Source organism: Emydura macquarii, unplaced genomic scaffold (genome assembly GCF_026122565.2).
Source record: "Emydura macquarii macquarii isolate MOO-44397 ecotype Brisbane River unplaced genomic scaffold, CSIRO-AGI_Emac_v2 contig_3477, whole genome shotgun sequence".
Classification (NCBI taxonomy): domain Eukaryota; kingdom Metazoa; phylum Chordata; order Testudines; family Chelidae; genus Emydura; species Emydura macquarii.
This window is the reverse complement of record NW_027133614.1, coordinates 698,559-721,975: the sequence shown is the minus strand read 5'-3', so window position 1 is coordinate 721,975 and position 23,417 is coordinate 698,559. Positions and strand designations below refer to the sequence as shown.

Genomic DNA, 23,417 nt, shown 5'->3' with positions numbered 1-23,417 from the left:
TGTTAGTGTGCACCAGGTGTGCAACTGATGGCTGTGTCTGAGTGTGAGTCCTTTTGGTTTGTGTCTGCCTGCGACAGTGCAGATGAAGGTGTCGGCGGGGAGAGGGTGTGTCGCTGAGGGTACGTGCATGTACAACTCAGAGTGTGCATTTGGGGAAGTGTGCAGGGTGTCTGAGGGGGGGGGAGGGGCCTGTCTATGTTTGAGCTGGTATATGTGTCTGAATGTGTGCATACCTATGGGGGTGTGTGTGTGTGTGTGTGTGTGTGTGAGTGCGTGTGTGCGTGCGCCACTCTGTCTCTTTAGCTGCTTCATTCATTATGTTGATACGGAATAGTCTTTAAAACCAGCTTGTTACACATGTTTTAAAACAACACATCTGTTGTAAGGTTAACACCCTCTATTAGTAAATACCCTGAGCTTGATTCTGATCTCAGTTCACCAGTACAGCTGCCTTCCCTGGAGTTACTCCTGGTTTACACAAGAATAGGTGAGATGGAAATCCAGCCCTCTGATGCAGATCTAACAAACTTCACAGAACTAGCCAGCTCTGCAGTTGTAGCACGTTATCTTATGAGACAAAACCTTTAGCAGGAGGACATCCCAATGGTTTGTTTGATGGCAGGCCTGAACTTGATCTTGTTTACTGTCACATGTATATGATACTCGTACTGCAATAGCACTTACTGCTGCCTCAAATGAGCCCAGGGCCCATTGTGCTAGGTGCTGTACATACACAAAACAAGAGATAGTCTCTGCCCCAAAGAGCTTACAACACTGACAAAGGGTGGGTGGGGAAAGTGAGGTGCAAAGCAGTGACTTGTCCAAGATCACATAGCAGGTCAGTGGCCGAAGCCAGGATTAGTAGCTGTCTCCAGCTGCTTATGCCTGCGCCCTACCCACTAGACCACACTGCCTCATGTGCACATTGCTATCAAACATTTGAGTAACCAGTGGAGAAACCAAAACATTGCCTGAAGAGGTGAAAAAAGTGACCTGAACCAATGAATGGCTCCAGTGACTCTGGCTTCTGAAGCGGTGAGGCACTCATGAACATCACAGATTATGCAGGTGTGGTGAATTTCTTTAGCAAAGGACTAGCGCCATCTGAGCCGCAAACAATGGGCGAACCACTAAGCTACTGAATTTTAGTGGCCAGAAGCACAGTTTACATACATGCACTAGCGACATGAAAGATACTGTCTGGAGTAAGTTTAATAATCTACATACAGACAGTGATTCATGCCATGGGGTTGCGAGAGCACAAGAAAAATGAAAAATAAATGGACTTCACCAGCACAATTTTTAGCAATAGAAGCAATTTCCTTGATTGTGAGATTTACACCACTGGCTAGTGAAAGCAGCTTCAGATCATCCTTCATGTCCTGCCTGCTCAGTAAAGTCTCACTCTGGCTGCTCCTGTGCTGCAGCTCCTCTGCATGGCGTTACACAATTCACTGGTGATATAAGGCTTCCCTTCTTACAAGGCTGCTCTTGTCTGTCTCCCATATACACTCCATTTCAACATGAGTCACCTGGCAACCTTAGCCATTCAGACGTCTCCTTCTCGCTTGCCCTCCAACACATGCACAGCTCTGTTCAGCCCCAGTGATGGAGAGCCAAGGACACTGGTAACCCCAGTTATGCTAGCCAAGGGCTCTGGAACTAGCAGGCCCAGCCCAGCCTAGACAGTGAGCATGGCCAGCAGGGGAGAGGCCAGGGTATGTGGAGGATGTGTTAATTCAAAGCAGTCCCCGTGCAACTTCAGCCACAGGAGACTCTATGGAGGTTTAAACTCAGGGTAAAGACGCCCTCGCCTACCTCTGTGTGTGTGTGTGAGAGAGATGCACACTTTGAAAAATAAAAGGCTAGGGAATGCAAAGCTAAGGTTTCAACAGCAACATTACCTCAGCCACATTGTACATGTGCTATAGATTTTATAGCCTACAGCTGACACCAAACTGTAGATATTGAGCCAGTGGACTAGGAAACAGCACTTGGGCAGCACAGCTGAGTTCATAGTTAGGTGGTGACCCCCAGGGCCCATGGGACAGTAAGAGACAAGGACCTAGTAAGAATGCCACTCAGACTGGCAAAACCTTGTGTGAAGGGGCTGCAGACAGAAATTCCTTCCAGGCCAGAACAAATGGGCAATATAGAGATAGGAAAGCTGGAAAAGGTCATAAGCGTCTTCAACTTTCACATTAGCTCCTTCACAACACTGGGACCTAACAATTACTTTGCACATGCTTTTGTTACTATCCAGTGTTGACTTGGTACACTTACCTACTTGGAAAGGACTGTTTGTTTGATCTCACAGTGTCCTTTGAGTTTAAATGGATTCCGGGTTGTTTCAATGTCACTGAGTCCCCCACCCCCCATCTCAATTTTCATGCTAATTTATGGTTGTTCATGCTGACTATGGTCAGTGTGTTCCTGCATCAGACATGGGCGTGGCTAGTGAGTGGCTGTCTGTGCTAGTGAGTACCCTAAGAAGGGATTTTTTAATTTAAACCTAGCTCTTCTATAGATCATAGAGCGCTTTGCAAAGGAAGTCAGTATCATTAGCCCCATTTTAGAGATGGGGAAACTGAGGCACAAATGACTTGCTTGAGGTCACTGAGCATTCCAGTGGCAGAGCCAGGCTGGAACTCAGGTCTCCTGAGACCCCTGTCCACTGCTTCGTCCACTAGGCCAAAGGAATGGACATGTATATGGAGAACATGGGCATCCTGCACTATCTTAGTTAATGCTCACAAAGATACTGACAGGGAAATAAAATTTTATGCTGCACAGGTTAAGCCAATCCCGCACTATTAGGATTAGGATCAGACCTTCATGGGGGGTCAGTTTACCCCATAACAGTCTGTTGTGGGGTTTTTTGGACCTTCCTCTGAAACTGCTGGTGGTGACCATGGTTCCGAGGCAGGATAACGGACCTTGGGTCTGAGCCAGCATGGCCAGGTCTATGGATCCTGACAAAGAGCGGTAGAGGGGCCGCTTGCAGCAGCCGCTCCTGGGGACAAGAGGCTGGAGGTGTTGGGGCCACGGCACTGGTCCAGGACACAAGGCTGAATCAATCCTACTGCAAGTGCCTGAAGCACCATCTCCTAGCCTGGGGCACCCCTGAGGCTGCACAGCTCTGCACCATCCCCTAGGCAGGGTGATGGTTCCAGGGAACTGCAATCTAGCCCTGGGTGTCAGTCACAGGTTTGGCAGTAAACATCGCCACAAGCCTATAGCTGCCTAGGGAGGCAAGCTCTTTGGGCAGGGACAGTCATGCCTTAGGTGGATTGTACAGCAACCAGCACAATGGGAAACAGCCTGGTTGAGGTCTTTATGCACCACTGCGATATAAATGCTAACTCATAACAGCAGCATCAGACAGTGAGAGAGAGGCACCCCGTGGTGAGAGAGCACAGTGACTGGTGCCTTACAAAATGCCAAGACAGGGTGCAGCGATAGGTCGGAAAGACTGGCTCACAGGCAAAGAGGAACCCGGGGGATTACAGGTTAGAAGTGCTAAGTGAATGCATAGGTAGAACACACGGCCCTTGGGGCGCGGGAACTCCAGTTCCTTGGGACGCTGCTCCCCTGCCTTTTGTTTTCTTAAGGGGGTGGGTTATGTGAAAATAAATAAAAGAAAACTTTAGTTTCAAGACTGAGCCCTTCATATGTGAAGTGCTGAATTGTGGCATCACTGAAATGAACTGATGGCAGAGCCCAGAGAAATTCAGCTCAATGACGGTTTTCTCCACGTCAGCAGGGAAATAACAGAGCCTGTCGCTTCACTTGGGCTGATGTTCTAACTAGGGCGCTGGTGGAACTCCATCAGTGCTAATCGAGCTGCCACATTTGACCCAAGATTTCTTGTTCTCAGGATGGATATTGTGAGCAATATCAAATGGTTTTTAAAAGGGTGAGTACGGTACTCAGGAAAAGGAGGGGCTGGTGGGCATGACTGAAGCATGTCCTGGGGTGGGTGGAGGAGAAGCTAACTTCCCAATGCAGCTCTGCATCTAAATCCTGACCAGCAGGAGCCATTGCTATCCCAGTCCTGGGCCTCTCCCCAGTGCTGCCAATGCAGGTCACTCCTGACCAACAGTATCCTGCTATTTCCAAGCCTGGTGGAAAAAGGTGAGTTTATGAGCCCCACTGAGCACTGAAACGTTCAGTGAGAATCGCAGTGCCTGGCTGGAAAGATGCGCCACCAACTGGATGGAAAATGCTGGTGCTGAAAGGATTTCCTGAGGGCTAGATATGCTTGTCACTGAAACACTAGTTCTACTCCCAGCTCTAGGACTGGCACCTTGGGCCATCATCTAGGCCTCATTTACATAGTGCCAAATACACCGCATGATGGCAACACTCAGGTAAGACTGGTGACTTCTTCCTGCTGGGAACCTAGTCTGGCATAGGGGGGTGTTAGGCACTTGGTTATTTTGCTGTGCACTGGCCCTCATGCCCAAGTCACTGGACTTCCTTCCTTCCCTAATTCTGCTTAGCCAGCCCAGACTGCTCATTTCCCCGTGATGACAGTGCCATTCCATGGGCCTGAGCCAATGCCACTGGAGTCAATTTAAGTCTTTCTATTGACCACAGTGGGCACTGGATCATGCCCCTGGTTGCCTGAGCCCTTGCCTCTTAGGGGGTCCTATTCTGCTGAGCATAATCTACTCCAGGAGGGGCTGCCGGCTAGATCAGTCACAGTTTCAAATGTATAGCATATTTTTGCTGGACACTGAGCTTACACCGTTGTTCCAACATCTCAACACCACGAGCTGCAGAACAACCAAATTTATTACTTCTGTACCGTAGGAAAGCTGGGACAGGTTGCCTGGTCCAAGAGAGAGATTAAGACCCTACTGGCCATCCAGAAACCAGCCCTATACAGTCAAGGTGAATCAGCAGGTCTCTGATTGCCTGGCTGACAGCAAGATCCAGCAAACAACGTGAAAATAAAGTCCATAGATGTGCAATACAGTTGGCTGAAAGACTCAGTCAAGGTCTCCTGCCACCAGTAGACAGGCTAGCCCTAAGCTGGACTTGGTGTCACGACCAGTCAGACCACCGGAGCCTTTAACCTGTTAGACAACAGAGTCAAACTAGGTGAGGTGGTGGAGGAGAAAAGGGTTAGAGAAGGGGTAGGAAGTGGTCTGGCAACAAGATGAGGCTCTTCTGGATTCAGCTATAGTGCCAGGTCTTTATTAGTCTGTGTTTGGGGTAAGGGGGTTGGGCCAGGACAGTGCTGGGTGGGCAGCAGTAATGTTGCCATGGCTTTTGGTGCATGCACACTATTGGTGGACCTGTCCTCTTTTGGGGTTCGAAGTTTCTATCTCCACCCTGCAATCTGCACAGACCAGCAAACCCTTCCCCCCCCTCTCCCCCCCCGACTCTAGGCCCCAGATTGCTATGCAATGAGCAGTCATTTTCAGGTGCAGTGACAATCCCCTTCTCCCTTCACCAAAGCTCACAGAATTAGAAAATTGCCTCCACACCAACTGTCATCCCCAGCACTTGTGGTGGCAAAAGCAGCGTCTGAGTGCGCACACGTTCTGTCAGATCTCCTGAAATATTGCAGACTGGCTTCTCCCCTGCCTCACTTCATCATTTATACCATCCGCATTCCACAGCGTTTTACCATCACTTTGCTGACTTTGCAGTCAGAGACTGCAGACCAAGAGGGAATCGGATCCTACAAAGCTGATTGGCTCCAGTTCCCCATCCCGGCAAATTCAAGCCACACATTTAAAAACCAAAACCAGACCAGGAATGTGTTATAGTCAACAAGTGAATCAGCTTATCTGTTGTAGCCACTTGCTGCTGTGCCAGCCTCTTCCTTTCCATGGCTGTGTGGACATAGCAAGCAGAGGTGCGACTACAGCACCTGAGCTAGCTTTGCCCTAGTAGCTGCAGTGAGGCTGCAGTAGTACACGCTTTACAGGCCCGCTCAGGATCCTGCACATGTCTTGCTGCTAGCCTGTGCTGCCTTGGCATCCCTGCATATTGCTGTTTGAGCTAGCGGCATCTATACGTGCTGCAGTCACGTCTCCGATTGCAGTGCAGACATACTCTGAGTCTCAGAGAGCTCATCGACATACAGGTTGACCTTAGTTTGTGGCCTCTGATCTTTAACAGCGTTCACACAGAACTTCGCAGACATCCACTCTTCGAGTAGATGTACTAGGGTCACAGGCAGTGAATGTTTCCCTGCTGAACCTGAACAGGGCACCTAGCCCCTCTGCGCGCAGCTTATCTCATTGGTTATCATAACCCTGAGCAGTCCAACTACACTGCCCTGGTTTCCTGGTAGCTGTGCAGTAAATTAGGCCACAGGCATCTAGAGGAACATTTGGTAACATCAGGGTAGCCGTAGGCTGCAGCACATTATAACAAGCATCCCTTCCCTGGCACTAAGCCCAGGTTACTTTCTTGGCTGTCATGGATAGCTCTGACTAGCTGAATTGGGTGGGAAGCAAGTGAATGGCCGGTATTCTAGAGAGAAGTGTCTTTATAGAAAATGAATACATAAAGAGAGTCAGGGTTGCAGATCTGACCAGAGGAACAACAGCCCATAGATAAGGCTGCCCAGGTGGAAATTCACCCATGCGCAGAGGATCCTAAGGGCTTTAGTGCGACCTAAGTGGTGTCTAGGCTTGTGCTGCCTCTTTGATTGGGGTGAATAACTCCTAACGGGGCTTTGGTTTTTTGCCCACAGAACCTTCAGAGCAGCCTGATGATGGCACCATGCCAAGCAAGGCACAAGGACCATCCACTGCAGTGGCTGGCTCAAGAGAAAGATCTGCCAAAACTTCAGAGGCACCAACAACCCTAAGACAGCAAAGACCATGGAGGAACTCATCCCTGACTCCATGTGGTCGCTGATGGGGACAGGAGATGAGCACAGGCTCACCTTTTTGGACCAGTAGGAGGCCACACTGAAATAGAGAAAGGTGGAAGAGGAGGCCAAAGCTGGTGGGAGCAGGGGAAGGTAGAAGGCAGGCAGGAGGAGATGGAGGCCCAGGAGAGATGAGGGGGCCATCAGTTGGAGACATTGCCATAAAATGATGATGGCATCAATAACACCGCTCCTCCCAACCCACACATGAGAACCCCCCCCGGCACTCAAGCCCCAGCTCACATCTGCGGCCTGCCCACATGCAGTGGCAACGATAACCAGTTCCTTTCATCTCACACTGATGTCCTGTGCCGGTGCTCAGAACTGGCTCCCGTGGGCACCGTGAAGACACAAAACTTCAATCAGCTGCCACCTACTGCCTGAAAGCGCGAAGCATGATTGCACTCTAATGCAGTTTTTTGCCCCCTTTGGACAGTGTGACAAACATTCTGCACTTTTTCTAATTCTAATAAAAAGTCATGTTCTTTAATAGCACTTGTCGGAGTATATCCAAGGCCAGGAAACACTGCTAAGTAAATACTTCATTTGTGATTATACGCAGCAATGATTGCCTGACATCAGATCAATCCGTTTTTAAAAGGCAAATTAATAATGGGTATGTGACATAAGCACATCAGCAGGGAGCTTTCATTCCATCTCCCCGCGCCCTTCCCCAAGCAGTAGCGTGAGCAAAGTACCAGCACGGAGCATCTGCTGGAGGGTTTGCCTGCCTTGTTCCCACAGAGGCGGCAATCGCAGAACTCCAAACAAGCTGAGATTGAACATTACTATTTATATTGCGATAGCACCGAGACGCCACAGCCAAATTCAGGGGCCCCTTTGCGTTGCATGCTGCTCACACAGAGACAGAGCAGGAGGGGATAAGGCCTCAGCTGAAGGAGCTGACGGTCTAAGGGTGGAAGAAAGGCAGGACAATTATTAGGGTTGGTTGGGTATTCAATTTACAGTTGGGGCAAAAAAAAAAGGTTAAAACATTTAAAAGGTCAAAACCGAAATGAAACATTTTGAAGTGATCGAAATGAAACGTTCCACTGGATGCTGTTGGAATTGTTTGCGGCTTCTCGGTTTACGGACGTTTTCAAGCTTTCAACTTTTTGTCTCGATTCCCGGTGGGAAAAAGTTTGGAAAAGTCTCACAGGACAGGAAAACTGGTTTCTGCCCAGCTATACTAACCACCCCCATTGGAACCTGAAGCACAGATTTCGACAGTAAGTCTGCAGCAGAGCCAGGGACTGAACCCTGAATCCTAGGGCCACGATCTTGTCCACGAGACCACCAGCAGCCCCTGTAGCTCTATCCCATCTGTTCCCAGCAGCACCAATTTGTACCTCTGTCAGCCTCTGGCCTGCCCCTCCCGTCTCCCAGAAGCACTGCACTCTCACCTGCCATTCCGTTCTGGTAGGACTCAGAGAGGGGTTAAACGAGCTGTTTGGCAGCACCCTCATACCTGGAGCACGGCTCCATCAGCCAGGCTAGCAAAGGCCAGCAGGGTCAAGCAAGTCCCAGCTGATGTGATCACCATGAATGTTCCTGCTGGCCAGGGGAAATAGTTCCCCTGTCAATCCCCCTCTGTGCAAACTAGACTTCTTCGGTGTTCTTGCATCATGATCCTTGGCGGATTTGTCAGTCCATGGAGCCCCCTCTGTGACTAACACAGCGTGCATGGCTTATGGTTGAAGAACGCCTGGGCCTGATTGGGAAGAGAGAGGCTGAGAAGTGAGTTTCCTCCATCCCCAGCAGCCTTCAGGAACCCCCGAGGTAATTCAAAGCTCAACCTTGATTACGTGGCTCAGCATTTGCTCAGCTGTAACACTCTTATCCCGGTCAACTTCTCCTCTTTAATCTTCCCTGTGCCACAGAATTCTGTCAGGGAGCAACAATTGTGTTGATGGCCAGGCGCTAGAGGACTATAGCAACCCTCTTGTGCAGGGGGGCACTACCTCCCATATAGGTGGATTGCTGTTCCGTGACAGCTGTCAGCACTGCTCACAGAAAGGCAGGGTCAACCTCCATTGTCCCCACCGGTCTAGACAGCCACAGCATTGTCCCACCCTCAGCCTGGCTCAAAAACTGCTCTTTTCACCGTTCAGTGCAGCAAGGTAGACAGGCACGAAGGGGGGCATTCCTTCGGCTCAGGGATACAGTGTGGGTCCCTCTTCAATCTCCCCAGAGTCACTTGTAGCCGCTCTGTATTCACAATGGTGACATAACAATGGAAAGCGTCTTCTGCCTAGGTCTCGGGGGTATCCAATGCCTCTCGCAATGTACGTATAGCGTTTGTACAAGCAACCAGGAAAGTGCCATATGAAGAAAGGCACAAGATCAGTCTGCTTAATAGAGGTTTCCAGTGGAGCAGATAAATCGGTGACATGCTGCCCCTTCTAAAAGAAATAAAATGATGGGGTGTCATTGCCACTGGACACTTGTAACTTCGGCAGTGCTGCATACGTAGACAGACGTGCCTGGAGAGCCTTCCCACGCCCATAAACAAATGACAAGTGCCCTGCTTTCCTGGGCCAGGTCCCTGCAGCCCTGCAACCATCTCCATATGCAGGGCCCTTCAACAGTGCCTGCTCCCTCACAGCGCTCCACACTGGCCCAGCCTCTGCACATCCACCCAACCAGCTGTCCTCCCCTCTTCGCGTCTGCCCTTCCATCCAACAGAGCTGCCACACACATTTCTCCGGCAGTGCCCCCTGCATCAGCGGGGTCATATTCAGTAGTGCTCCTGCATTCACACTCAGATAGCTGTTTCTCTGCACACACCCCCAGCCTTGCTCTATATTATCACTGGTTGATCTATACATCATCTTTCACAAACATTAGGTGCTTTACAGAATTAAAACCCATATTTATTAATATAGGTATCACTTCATCCATCATCAACATGCAGCCACCTCTGGGGTAGAAGGCAGCAGGCATATCAAAGGCACTAAACTCAGTTCAACAATTCTCCAAACAAGAAACTAATTAAAATATGGTAACTGGCCTAGGGGATTTTGGGAGCCAGAATGGAGTCACTCAAGTTGGAGTTCGGCTGTGACAGCAGGGTTAACACACCTCTTCTTGCAAAAACTGCTAGTGGACCTGGTGATCTGGACTCCAGTCTCATGTTTCAGCCAAAAGAGGGCACCGCCAGCAGCTCAGTGTCCCCTACCACCGTGCCATGGCATTGCTGCATACCAACCCACAGAGAAGGAAGCCACTAATTAAATCACCAACATCACCTCCTGCCTCTCACAACCTGGACACTTGGTCTCCCATCCCAGCATTGAATAGACCAGACATCGTTTTTCAGCAAAACCTCACAAGACCATATCCAACCCAAGTGGATATGGCCACCAGCATGGGAGAAATAAGCCAGGCACACTTCTAGCAACACCACATCTAGGGACACATGAATTACCACACTGGATCAGACCCCGGTCCAGCTAATCCAGTATCCCATCTCCAACACCAGATGCTGTCCACCTACCCCACCCAGCAACACCCTCTGGCACAGATCTCTAGCAACATCTTGTTCACACAAACACACACACACAGAGCAGTGCCACCACTGGGAACGCTGTCTTAGTCGAAGAGTGAGACAGTTAGGGCTCTAAAGGACTGGGATCCTCAGCGACAATTTTGGGAGGGTGAAGAACTCAAGAAATCCCATTTCTTAAAATGCCATTGGACTGTCACATGAGAGACCCAGAGCGGCTACAAACTCCACCACTTGTGTTGTCAAAACTTACTCTGATCCCAGCCGTGAAACCTCTTTGAGAAGCACACCACATGCTACTTCTGATTTCATAGAATTGGAGGACTGGAAGGGACCTCAAGAGGTTTTCTAGGCACTCAGGGCAGGACCAAGCATTATCTAGCCCATCCCTAACAGGTGTTTGTCTGATCTGCTCTTACAAAGATCCAATGACGGAGATTCCAGCACCCCCCTAACCAATTTGTTCCAGTGCTTAACTACCCGGATAAATTAGGAAATTTTTCCTAATATCCAACCTAAACCGCCTGTGCTGCAATTTAAGCCCATTGCTTCTTGTCCTGTCCTCAGAGGTTAAAGTGAACAATTTTTCTCCCTCCCCCTTGTAACAACCTTTTATGTACTTGAAAACTGTTATCACATCCCTCCTCAGTCTTCTCTACTCCAGACTAAACAAACCCAATTTTTTTCAATCTTCCCTCATAAGTCATGTTTTCAAGATCTTTGATCATTTTTGTTGTTCTTCTCTGGACTCTCTCCAATTTGTTCCACATCTTTCCCGCAATGTGGCACCCAGAACTGGACACAATACTCCAGTTGAGGCCATTTCAGTGCGGAGTAGAGGGGAAGAATTACTTCTCACATCTTGTTTATAGACTCCTGCTAATACATCCCTGAATGAGGTTTGCTTTTTTTTTTTTTTTTTTTTTGCAAGTTTGACCCTGTTGACTGACATTTAGCTTGTGGTACACTATGACCCCCAGATTCCTTTCCACAGTACTCCTTCCTAGGCATTCATTTCCCATTTGGTGTGTGTGCAGCTGATCGGTCCTTCCTAAGTGGAGTATTTTGCATTGAATTTCATCCTATTTACTTCAGACCATTTCTCCAGTTTGTTCAGATCATTTTGAATTTTAATCCTATTCTCCAAAGCACTTGCAACCTCTTCCCCATTTCCACAACTCACAGCTGGTTACTGATATTCCATGAACTCTTCACAGCCAACATTTTCATCCCTTTCCTGGCTGCATTGCCCATGAGCTGCTCATGATTGCCACTGGTCAGATCTTTGTTGAGTGGACACCACGTGGCTGGTGGGGAATGACAGACTGGCATTGCAAACACAAAGCAAGTCTCCTCCAGGGCAGTGCACAGCTACCCACCAGCCCAGAAACAGGTGGGTTCTAACTTTCAGCCACTGACTTCAATGACAGCAAGATTAGGCTCTGACACAAGCACACAGAGAAAGCGCACTAGCAGAACATGCCAAAAATCAAACCTGTCCCCATTGGCACTTGTCTGTGTCTGACTGCACCCTGGCACCTGTGCTTCAAAGCGCTTCTCCACGTGGACGCTGGGACACAGAAAATTCTGCAGGAACATGGACTCTCCTGAATCAAATTCTGTTGTTTCTCCCATCTTGATTCTAACAGCACAAAGCAGACATGACTAGTGAGGGACACGAGGTGTGTGACAGCGGTTCAACTGGTGGAAATGGTGTTCTTTGGGGGGGAAGGAGTGGGGGGTTAAAAGGAATCCATGACAGTGACTTGTCCTTTAAATTCTCAGCCTGGAGCCGCCAAATCAATACAAACGTCTATAAAATCCTGCCCTGACCCCTGAAAAAATAATACCTAGAAATGCTGGCTTCCTCCTGGTTCAGACTTTGATTAGAGAAAAAAGAAGAGCTACAACAGTCTGAAGCTGGAGCCACTATGAGCCAGCTCTGAGAAAAACCAAGGGATGAAATTAACCAACCCTAACTGCAGCAGTTTTTGTAAGGGATGCTCACTGCGGGAAGAGAGAGGGTGGTTTCACTATCTGGTGGGGAAGAGAGAGGGCAGGCTATTTATAGCCTTGATCTGCAGAATGCAGGGCTCAAAGAATGTGTGGCCATCCCCTGGCCAGCACGGCTTTAAAAGGCAGTCACCTGACCTGGCCTGCGATTGCTGCAGCGCAGATGTGTGGAGCCGGTGCCTTGAAGAACAGAAGAATCAGGGCGTCAGAGATGCCCCCCACCCTTTGTCACCGCCAGTTCATGAGAGTTCTCGCTGCAAATGGCATCTTGTGCAGCCGCACCAGCTGGGGAAGGGATCACGTGTTACAGGAAAAGGACAAGGCTGCAACGAGCTAGCTTGTCAGCTTCCCATGGCAGGCCACCCAAGACTTCGGTATCCACACCAGAGTGTGGTATTCTTTTTCTTCTTCATTATCTGGTTCTCCATAGCATCTTGTAGCCCTAGTCTGGCACCAGAACCCCATTGTGCTAGGCTTTCATTGTACTACGAGGCATGTTGCATGCCAGCACTGCATTATTATATAACAGTATGCATAGGCCTCAAACAGCAACAGGGCGTTTCATGCTAAGGGCTGTACGTACACATAGTAAGATCTGATCTGTAGAGCTTAGATTCCAAACAGGGAAGACAGATGAAAGGTGGGAGAACGGGATACAACGTACAAGCAGACTATTGGGAACTGGGGCACGGACAGATTAGGTGACTGGGCCAGGTTTACACAGAAAGTATGTGTCAAAGACAAGAACTGAACTCATATTTTTTGGATCCTAGCCCACTGCGTTAACCACACCCTTCCTCTGCCAGTTATGCCTTTCTGCAATGTCCACTCGTGATTTTACAAGCAATTCTATTCAGCTGTGTCCTCTCATTCCTAATGCCTGGGAATGGATAAAAGGAAGAACATTTATAACATGCTATGGAGAGGCAGGCCCAGGTAGCTAGTCCACAGATATGGCTGCAAACACAGCCCCATTCCATGGCCCTATATTCACAACTGTCCCCCAACCTCCCATCCACCCTTATAACTGCAGCAAGAAGACCTGTTCTTAAACCGGATTCAGATTTGTTTGCTAAATCTGAAGGAAATCGATAAAAGCCAAGATCTTCAAAAGTGACGGATGATGTTCAGTGTCTCTATTTTTGGTGCCCACCTTGAGGCACCACAGAGACACTTGCTTTTACAGAGAGCTCCATGTTTTCTGAAATGAGGCCCCTTTTAAGATGTCTCAAACTGGGCACATCAAAACCAGATTGAAAATTGTGATTCACTTTTGAAAATCTTGGTCAAACCCTTTTCTGAATTAGAGGCAGCGAAACACTTATCCTGGATGTAGGACTGCAACTGATGTTTTAACTTGTGTATCTAGAACTCACAAATGAGGTCCTTATAAAATGTCACAGTTTGCATATACATTATGTATACGTAAAGTACGTAGCAGAGTAATGAGTGAACAATTGAAATAAGTGGAAATAAATAACTGAGTATGTACCACAAAGCTACTGGTTGCCACACAAAAATCCAGACCAGGCACAGTATAAGGCAGTTGCTGATCTTTCAACTCTAATTAACATTGATTACTTGCTCCTGTTTGATTACTATTCAAACCACTCTGTAGTTTGGAAAATACCAAAAGTGAATTGTCATTTCCAGGTGCATAATCACATTTTCACCATCACAGAATCCCAGATGAATGTTGTCCATAATAATACTTCTATACACTCTCCATCCATCTGCCTCAAAACATGCTACAAAACATTCATGAACTAACTCTCACAACATGCCTGCAAGGTCGGTAGGTTATGATGAACTGCACATATACCTGGGGAAACCGAGGCATAGCATAGTTACGAGACTGGCCCAAAGCATGCAGGCTGTCTATTGCAGAGCTAAGAGTAAAAGCCTTTTCTGTGGAGACGTATTAACTTGTCAAGGCAAAGGTGGAGAGAACCCAGAACTGGAACTCAGGAAACCTGCTTTCTGTTCCCACCACTGCCACTGACCTGTTGTGTGATCCACCCTCTGTCCGTCTGGTCTATTCAGAATGTAAACTCTTGGGGGCAGGGACTGTCTCACTATGTGCCTGTACAACGCCTAGCACAATGAGGCCCTCATCTCATTTGGGGCCTCCAGGTACTATTGTAATACAAATAACTAAGGAACACGCAAACCAGTATGCACTATCTGCCATCCAGTGGATTAGCAGAGAGGTGCTTGCAGGGAGTGAAAAGCTTGCTTTAAAGAATGGGTGAAAAAGAAAAAGATCCACCTTGGACCAGTTGCCCTACAGATAAAAGACAAAGGATGAAATATGGGGCCTGACAGTCCAAAGATTGATGCGTAAAAGAACCAAGACATTGATATCAAGTGCCAGTGGACTGCTATTACCACCCCTGGACAAAGAGTTGTTAGAAATTAGAAGACACTTATCAGGCACAAGGAGAAGGTATAATTAGGACATTGGCCAATGGTGGGCAAGTGGTGAACCACAACTAACAAATACTGAATTACTGCTATCACCTTCTCCACCTCTTCCTCTCCCTCACTAGTTTTGTTTACCTGGGATGCTCTAGCGTGAGCTCTTTGGGGCGGGGTCTGTCTTTTTAATAAATATATGTACAGCACCTTGCACAACAGGGTCTTGATTGCTGATTGGAGCCAGGAGGTGGCTGCTGTAATAATAATAATTGTAAAAGCTGCATGCCAGCAAAGCCACTGCTACCTCAGATACCAACACAGAGGGGAGCCTGCTCAAGTGATCCAAACAACTGGAAACATCTATTAGCGAGGCTAGATGGACTCATGCCTTATGAAAGCAGGCAATACCTGTACCAAACCAAAGTCACTACAGTTTCTGCCACTGAAACAGACAAGGACGGTGATGGTGACTGATCACTGAGAGCGAATCCAGCTGTTCTACAGGCTGTCTTCACACACCCAGGTATTGAAACATACAGCGACTGAGAAACAGCCCAGCCACCCAGATATAGTGATGGAGATGAATCAACAGAACCTCTCATCACAAGGGTCTGGCCCATTGTGTTATCCAAGTCCAGCTAAAAGGTGCCATTCCTTATACTTAGCGTCGCTATGGCACCTTCCTTCCAAGGAACTCCAAGTGCATTGTAGATATTAACCACTTGAGACGAAGGATGGTCCAGTGGTTAAGGACTGGTCAAGGACTTGGGAGAAAGTTTCAATTCCTTGTTCTGCCACACACTTCCTGTGTGACCTTGGGCAAGTCACTTAACCTCTTTATGTCTCAGTTCCCCATGGGTACAATGCGAATACTAGCACGGCTCTACCGCAAAGGGGCATGGTGACTACAAATACCATCAAGCTTGTGAGCCACCTCAAGATCTACTGATGCAAGACAGTATAACAGGAGCACTATACTACAATAGCTAAGTATTATTAATTCAGCCTTGAAACAGGCAGGTTTTTTTATCTCCATTCTACAGGCAGGTAAACGAAGACACAGAGAAGTGATTTGCCCACAGGCACACCTGGGACTAGAATTCAGGAGTCCTGACACCTAGATCTCTGCTCTGTGCTCTCACTTTCCCTGCACATTGACACCGGCCTGCTAGACCCATAAGATGAGTGAAATAGGCTGAGCAGCCTAGTTAATAGACATTGCCTCCTTGAGCTGCTACTAGGCTGCTCTTTGCTTGTTACACTATCAACACGCAACACAAATAGGATGACATGCCCCTGCTGTGCTGCATGGGGGCAGGGAGCCAGTCTTCCTGTCCTATTCACTGCCTCTCCTCTATAGGAGGATCTGTGCCCTCCCCCACCCCAACACCTCCTGCAGGAGGGAGGGGAAGGAAGAAGACACCCTGAGGCGCTGTTGCTAATGCCCCCTCTCCTCTGGTCAGAGTTTGCATTAAATCTTTGTGGCAATGACTAGACATCTAAAACTCGGGAAAGTGCATCACTGATTTCACCCTATTTCATTCATTCTCCATCCTGGTATAGAGTGGGGTAGTGTGTTCCTAATCAACCTCCCCCCAGTCCCTGCAGATGCTGGTCTGTCTGTCTATCTGGGGGCCAACATCTCCTTTTGGATTCATTTTCCCCCTTCTCCCTATTTTCATCCCCTGGCCACATCCTTTCACCACGAGGAGACAGTGCCACCCTGCATCACTTCTTTACGAATGCAGGGACAACTGCCATTAAAGCTGGTGGGCTCCCCAGCTCGTCTAGATCTACTGTAGCCACAGGATGACACAAGGGAACCTCTTTGAGGGGTGCAGTAGAGGGAGCGCTCCGCCGGCCTCATTCTGCTCCCCCAAGCCTTTGGAAACGACTCATCCCAGGCCAAGAACTGCCAATGCCTTCTGGACTGAACCGTCTCGGTGCCCTTGTCATGCCATCCTTCTGCAAAGAGCAGCCCTGGACTGCCTGGCATGGAACTAGCAATACCGGCAAAACTGCACAGAGATCTAACCTACCTAATCTAACCTAGTGGGGTCTTCACACTGCCTTCATCGCTGGGCTCTCTGAGTGCCTGTGTCTAGTGATGTCCAGGCCAGCCTGGGAATGGTGTCAAATCCATCTTTAAAGAAATCCAAAAAGAAAGCAAGGCAGCAGATTCCACACCCCATTAGCCAGGGGCTCGGTGACAGGGGAAGTCCCGACCTGGGTTTACAGCTGGAGGGATACTATTCACGTCACAGTTTATCACAATATTTGAGGGATGAGTTGCTAGACAAGTATCAGCTTCATTATTCTCCCACCTGATTTAGTTGGGCAAAAAATGCACGGGACCATGCATGAATTTTGTTAACATTTTTCAAATCAGATATTCCTGACTCCTTTGTACCCTGTTTGCTTTCTCCAAGGCTCCTTTCATACAGGGTAGGTATCTCACCCATACCCGGCGTGCACCTGATCCAGGATTACTTTAGAAGGGGTTTTTATAGAAATACCCTGGGCATGAGCCAGCAAAGAATGCCATGATCTGAGACTCTTTTACAAGTGGGGAACCTATAGCAAAATAACCACTGGTGTCAGATGTGATGGAGCACTCTGATCTGGGGCCCAGCTAGGACGCAGCACAGTAATGTGCAGGAATTAATATGGAGCTTTCTGAGAGGAAGCCATTTGCAATAGACTATCTTTGTGCCTCCTGGCATCAAGATGCCCTGTGTCTTAGGTAGTGCAGGACAGCTCTGCTATAATATCCAAGGTACTCCAAATATCCCTTGTTAATTCCTTTTCCTCTCAGACACCGAAAGATAGCTTGGGACAGATTCCCTCCTGGTGTGAATCAGCATCATTGCATTGTGTACAGTGAGCTACCCCAATTTCCACTAACTGAGCATCTGGCCCGTATGTATCTAGTCAGATCCTCAGCTGATGTAAATCAGCATTGCTCTGTTGACTTCAGTAAAGTTACCCCAGTTTAACCAGATGAGGATCTGGCCCAGTACACACACTGTTATTAACTGCCCTTTATAACATGATTGAATTTTGCCATCAGGGGATCAAAGGTGCTGCCAAAAGTCCATTTTTCACTGCAAGGACCCAAGGACAGTGCCAGGGTTTGCACATCAGATAGTTCAGAGGCAGGAACGGGGATTGCAAATGACCCAAGTGTGAATTAAATGAGACTTTGCCAGACCAGGGGGGAAAAAATAGATGCAGGGAAATGAAGGCAGCAAAACAAAACAAAAAAAACCCCCAAACAACAACAAAACGCACACACAAAGAGAGGAGATCGCGACAAGCAGCAGGGAACTGGAGTCTTTGCGTTTGAGCAGGTTTCTCCTGCCCTCTAGCTCTGATCTGAACAGATGTGCTTGATGCAGGCAGGGTGATTAACAAACTGAATCCGTAGTCCAATTTGGGCTTAAAAATGTAATAGGGAGGGAGAAGTATTAGAGAGATTTGGGTCTCTAAGAAGGTTAAATCCCCACAAATAGCATTCAGCCTGTGGCAGTTCTAAACCAGCAAAATTCCCTTTATTTAAACACTTGGGCTTTAAAATATATATATAAGAAGATTTTGGAGAAATTATGCTTAAAATTTCTCCAGTTGTTTCCATGTCCGCCTGTACTGGTGTCTGCTTATGGAACATCATGTCTCTCTTTCCATGACCGCTGTCTGTTTTCCTTTTTCTCTCCATTTCCACCAGCCTCATCATGGACTGTATCCCCAAGCAGCTAGCCTGTCTGGGAGGCCAAAGGGTTCCCCCTTCTGATGAAACCCAGAATTAGAGGCATGATTATAGTAACTGGGGGCTCCCCAAGCTGGCGTCTCCTGTGATCTGGGCAATTGAGTTACTCTGAGCTGATCCCAGGAGGGGTGGCCAAAGGATCCGTGTCCTAGTCTTAGCTAACCCTAAACTGTGCCAAAGCAGCTGCAGGGGCAGGTCAGGATTCGATTAGGAGAAATATTAAGTTAGGAAGGGATTTATTTCTAATGAAAAACAGCTTGGGAGGATTGTCAGGCCTCTGATGTGCTCTTGAGAGCGGAACTCTGAGATCTAAACCCCTTGGCGAGAGCTGGCAGGGAGTATCCGGAGCAAGGGCTCCTTGCTTTCTCCATAGCCTGGCGTGAGCGGTCAGGAAATGCCCTGGCCACGGTCACTCGTCCCTCCCAATACAAAGGAGACAGTGGCACTTACTTGAAGAAGTCTTCCTTGCAGTAGACGCTCCCGGCTCTGGAGAAGCACCTGTCTGCCAGCTGCATTTGGCAGTCTGCGCACTTGAGGCAGGAGCTGTGCCAGTGCCGGTCCAGGACTTTCAGGATGAACTTATCCAGGATGTGCTGGTTGCAGCCGGCGCACTGGGGAATCTCTGGCAAGGCAGCAGTCGGCGGGGGAGAGAGAGAAGAAGAGCAGCGTCAGTGAAGACGGTCCATTTGCGAAAGGGACTTGGAGGCCAGGCCTCTATCTCCCTGTTCCATGGGAGCGGAGGGAGCCAGGCACCGAGTTAAAGATAAGCACCCATGGAGCTAAGCACACTTTGTGTCCCAGTCCCCTCTAGCCGTGAGCACACTGCATGCTCCCGGGGCTCCCTGCTCGTGGCCCTTGCCCGCCGCTCTGCCGCCCACGCCTGCTCTGGCCAGTGTTACTAATTCTACCTCCGGAGTGCCTGGAGACCCCAGCCGAGATCGTGGCACCACCGTGCTAGGTGCTGCACAGATAGAGCGGGAGACATCCCTTCAGTGGTTTTTGCTCCCCTTCCTCATCGAGACCGTCTCCTTCATCCTCACCCTCGAGGCCCTGCACAGCTTCACCCTGCCACAGCTCAGCTCCCATTTCTTCCTACCCCCTCCTCCCTAGCCTCTCCCCTTGCAGCTCACTTTGTCACCTCCCCCACTCTTGGCTTCTTGCCTTCTCTCACGCCGCACCCCAGGCTCAGGGCAGCCTCCTGCTTCCTGCGCACCAACCACCCCTCCTTCCCTTCCTCAAAGCCTCCCTTAAAACTCCCTTCCTTCAGTGCCCCTAACCTCCCTCACTGACCATATCCCTGCACTGTGCCCGGAGACAGCACAGCCACCCCAAGCCTTGCTTCGTACTGGACCGGCGCCTCTAGGCTCGAACGTCTTTGGGGCAGAGCTTGTATTGCTTTTGCCCAGTGCCATGGACACCCGTGACATGAGATGAACAATGCCTCTTAGTCTGGTGCTCCTCTACTTGTGCGTGCCACAAGTTTCCCCTCCCAGCAGTCCCTCTTCACTGTTCAGTCAGGGGTCCCCCGCCAGATCCATCCCAAGAGAAGAATCTGGGCTGTAATCCCATAAACCTGTGGCTCTCCAGGGTGGCAAAGAACTTCTCTGCAGAGGTGCTTTGCGGCTCAGCCACCCAGTCCCCATCTCCTTGCCACCCCTTGGCAGCATTGCTTTGGCAGGAGTCAAGTTGCCAGGGGCTCCCAGTACATCCCTGCCCCGGGGAGTGACTCCCCGGCCTGCAGGGGGGCATTGAACAAGTCCTTGCAAACTCTCTTCTCAGGAACCACCTCCTGTTTGTTGCGAGAGTCCAACCAGCACTCCATCCCCACCCCCACGTATCCCAGCCTCGCTCCCCACGGCAGTGAGTGGGAGAGGCTCCGGTAATATCTGTGGGGCACGAACGCCCTCCACTCGCAGAAGCAGGCAGGCTCAGACTCTTCGATTACGGGAATACTTTACACTGAAGAAGGTCCAACTACAAAGCGGCGTGTGGCTGAAGATGCCAGCTCCTGGCTGGGGCTGAAAGCCGAGCTCCTGAGCGTCCGCTAGCAATCAGCAGCCGCCCCAGTACCCTGGCCTAATTCCAGCCTGGCTGAGGACACCCGGCCTGCTGACATTCCCCTGCAGTTACGGGCTCTTTGTGGATAACTTGTATTGAATTGGACACAAAGGCCTAGGTCAGGTGACAGGTACTTACCACACGCACATAACCCCCCGCAGAGAACGTTGCTGAGGTCATAAAGTCCAGCACAAAAAGGGGAGGAAGTGCCAGACCGAAGGTGCCGGTCCCTTCCCCTGCCCCCACGGGCGTGCAGTCATCCTCACACGCACATTCCTGGTCCCCACTGGCTCCCAGTTCCAGTGTCTCTACCAGACGCCTCCTCCCATCGCACAGTCCCTCCCCGCAGTCTGGCTCCTGCTCCCGGTTGCAGTTCACCCGTCATGCTCTGGCTTCTCATCAGCTCTGGCCCATTTCCGCCACCTCTTTCCCCCACCGCCATGGTTCCCAGTCCCCCCACACCTGGCTCCCAGTCCCCATCTCCCCTAGCAACTCCCAGTCCTACTTTCCCTCTCCCCCACCACCATCAGGCTTCCAGTCCCGGTCTTCCCCACCAGGCTCCTCCTCCCAGGTGCTTCCCCTATCCTGTCAGGTCTGGCTCTTGTCCCCTCAAGGGGGGGCTGTGAGAGCACATGAAGAGACAGGCTTCCTGCGCCACCACTGCCACTGCTTGGCCTGAAGCCCTGGGACCTGCAGATGCTGGGAAAGTCCTGCTTAGCCCCAGGCTGGGGCATGCCCACCATGGACAAAGTCTTTGTGGAATTAAGCTGAACAGTTCTAACAAGTCTTTACTGAGCATGTGCAAACTGCAGTTTTTCAAAGGCTGAAAACTTGTGTGGCCAAACATAGGTGGCTTTTCACGAGGCCAACAAAAGGCTGCCCTTCCCGCTTCCAAACTGCAAGTCCCTGATCCAAAGCATGGGAGCACTCAAGCAGCTCAAAAAAGAAAGGTCACCAAATATTTTTAACATGAGCAAAACAACATATTTCCCCCTAGCCTTTTTCTTGGAAATGGTTGAACCATTTTGGCTCAAATTTTCCAAAACAATTCAGCCAGAGACAGACACCCAGCATGGAAAAGTTCAGTCCACCCAGTCAAAGTCATGGAAAGTTACAAGCAATTGAAAACTGAGTCTTTTTAATGGAAGTTCTCAGGCAACCTTGGTAATAGGTGGTGCTACCAGTCCCTGCCAATGGGACAATGGATTGTGAGGCGTAGGGACAAGGCAGGATACATGTAATTCTTCAAAACAAAGGAATCTGTGAGGAATCCTAATATGACATGTGAGTATTCAGCAGCGAGCACGTAAGTGCTGATATACCCACCCACCCACATGTCTTGGTGTGTAGCTTGATTAAAAGCATGAGCCTCTACAGCGTAAGTTAAAGGAGTAACTCCTCTAGTTGTCAGATACAGAAGGTTTTTATCCTCTTATATAGAGCAGCTACCAGAAGGCAACACAGCCATACAGTGTGCTAGGGTGAAATACGCTAATAGCTGATGAGTCCAGGCCCATCAGCAGGGTATCTAATGGATCATGCCAACAGAGAAAGAGAGAGAAGCGACAGAAGAGCGACATCAGTACAGAGTTAACACACCAAGATCATGGGGCGCATTATTGCCAGCAGAAACAGATTTGGATGGTAGGTCCAGGTATTTGGCTTGAAGGGAGACATTATCTAGTGCTATGCAAAAATTCTCCTCTGCAACACAGATCTGGGCGGCAATCCAACAGCAGCCACCAAATCCGAGCATACATTTGGCATGTAGTTCGTCCATTCTCACAGCCCCTGCCGGGTCAGTGGGATACAGTAGCATTCCTTCGCTTCCTGACCTATGTTGTTGTGTGGTGTTCCTGGGCTCTGTTAAATGGCTACCTTGTTCCACACCAATGGTGGCTGCATTTCACTATTGCCTGAAATTATCCCACTGTACAGTATTTATGCTTTGTAAAGAGCTTCTGAAATGTTTTGGGGTGAGAGGCTCAGTATAAAAGCAAGATATATATCTAGCTATCGAGACTCATATAAAATGTCTGTCTATAGACAGACATCTTATATAGCTCTGGATAGCTAGATATTTATCTGCATTTTATCTGTCTACAGCTCAGAATAAGCAGAAAGTGCTGTGAAAGTCTGCATAAAAAAATGATTGCTTTTAAAGAAATATGCCCAGTAGCAGGAGTGTAACATCACAGGAGATGGTTGTGCATCAGCTCTTCCTTTCACTCGTCTATTGGGCAGTTCTGTGGTATCCGGACGACTGACTAGCAGTAAATATTTGGGCATTTTTATGCTGCCACAAATCCAGAGACCAGTCAGGAAAGAGTTACCCTATTGTACCAAAATGAAACAGACAAGCTGATTGGCTTATTTATTTGATATGCTTTTTAAAGCTCACACACATTGGCCAGCCTGAAGCCAGTTTGCTCTCAGAAACTGGTTACATTAAAAAACCCAAACCACCTAAACCGGACTTCTGATAAAGCTGTTTGTTGATTGGCAGGAGCATGTAGACACTCAGCTCCTGAGCCAATCAGAATGCAGCGTCTCATGAGGCGGTGGCAGTGAGGAGTGCAGAAGCTTTCTCATTTGTTTTCAGGGCTGCTTTGGAGGGCTGGGGCTGGTTGCAGGGAAGGATGGCCTTGTGGTTTAGGGAATGTCTACGCTGCAAAGAAAAGCCTGTGCACCGAGTCTCAGAGCCCGCACCAATTGACGCAGGCCCACTGGATTGAAAAGAGCAGTGCAGACATTCCCGCTAG

The 23,417-nt window shown here is 49.1% G+C and overlaps 1 protein-coding gene across 1 annotated transcript in view; it reads right to left on the bottom strand.

The window, feature by feature from the left end:
* Positions 1–23,417, bottom strand: part of LHX4 (LIM homeobox 4) — a 51,785-nt gene that overhangs the window by 13,932 nt on the left and 14,436 nt on the right. Inside the window, exon 2 of the mRNA XM_067535173.1 lies at positions 19,048–19,219. Within this exon, the coding sequence (XP_067391274.1) occupies positions 19,048–19,219 (172 nt within the window). The remainder of the gene's footprint in view (positions 1–19,047; positions 19,220–23,417) is intronic.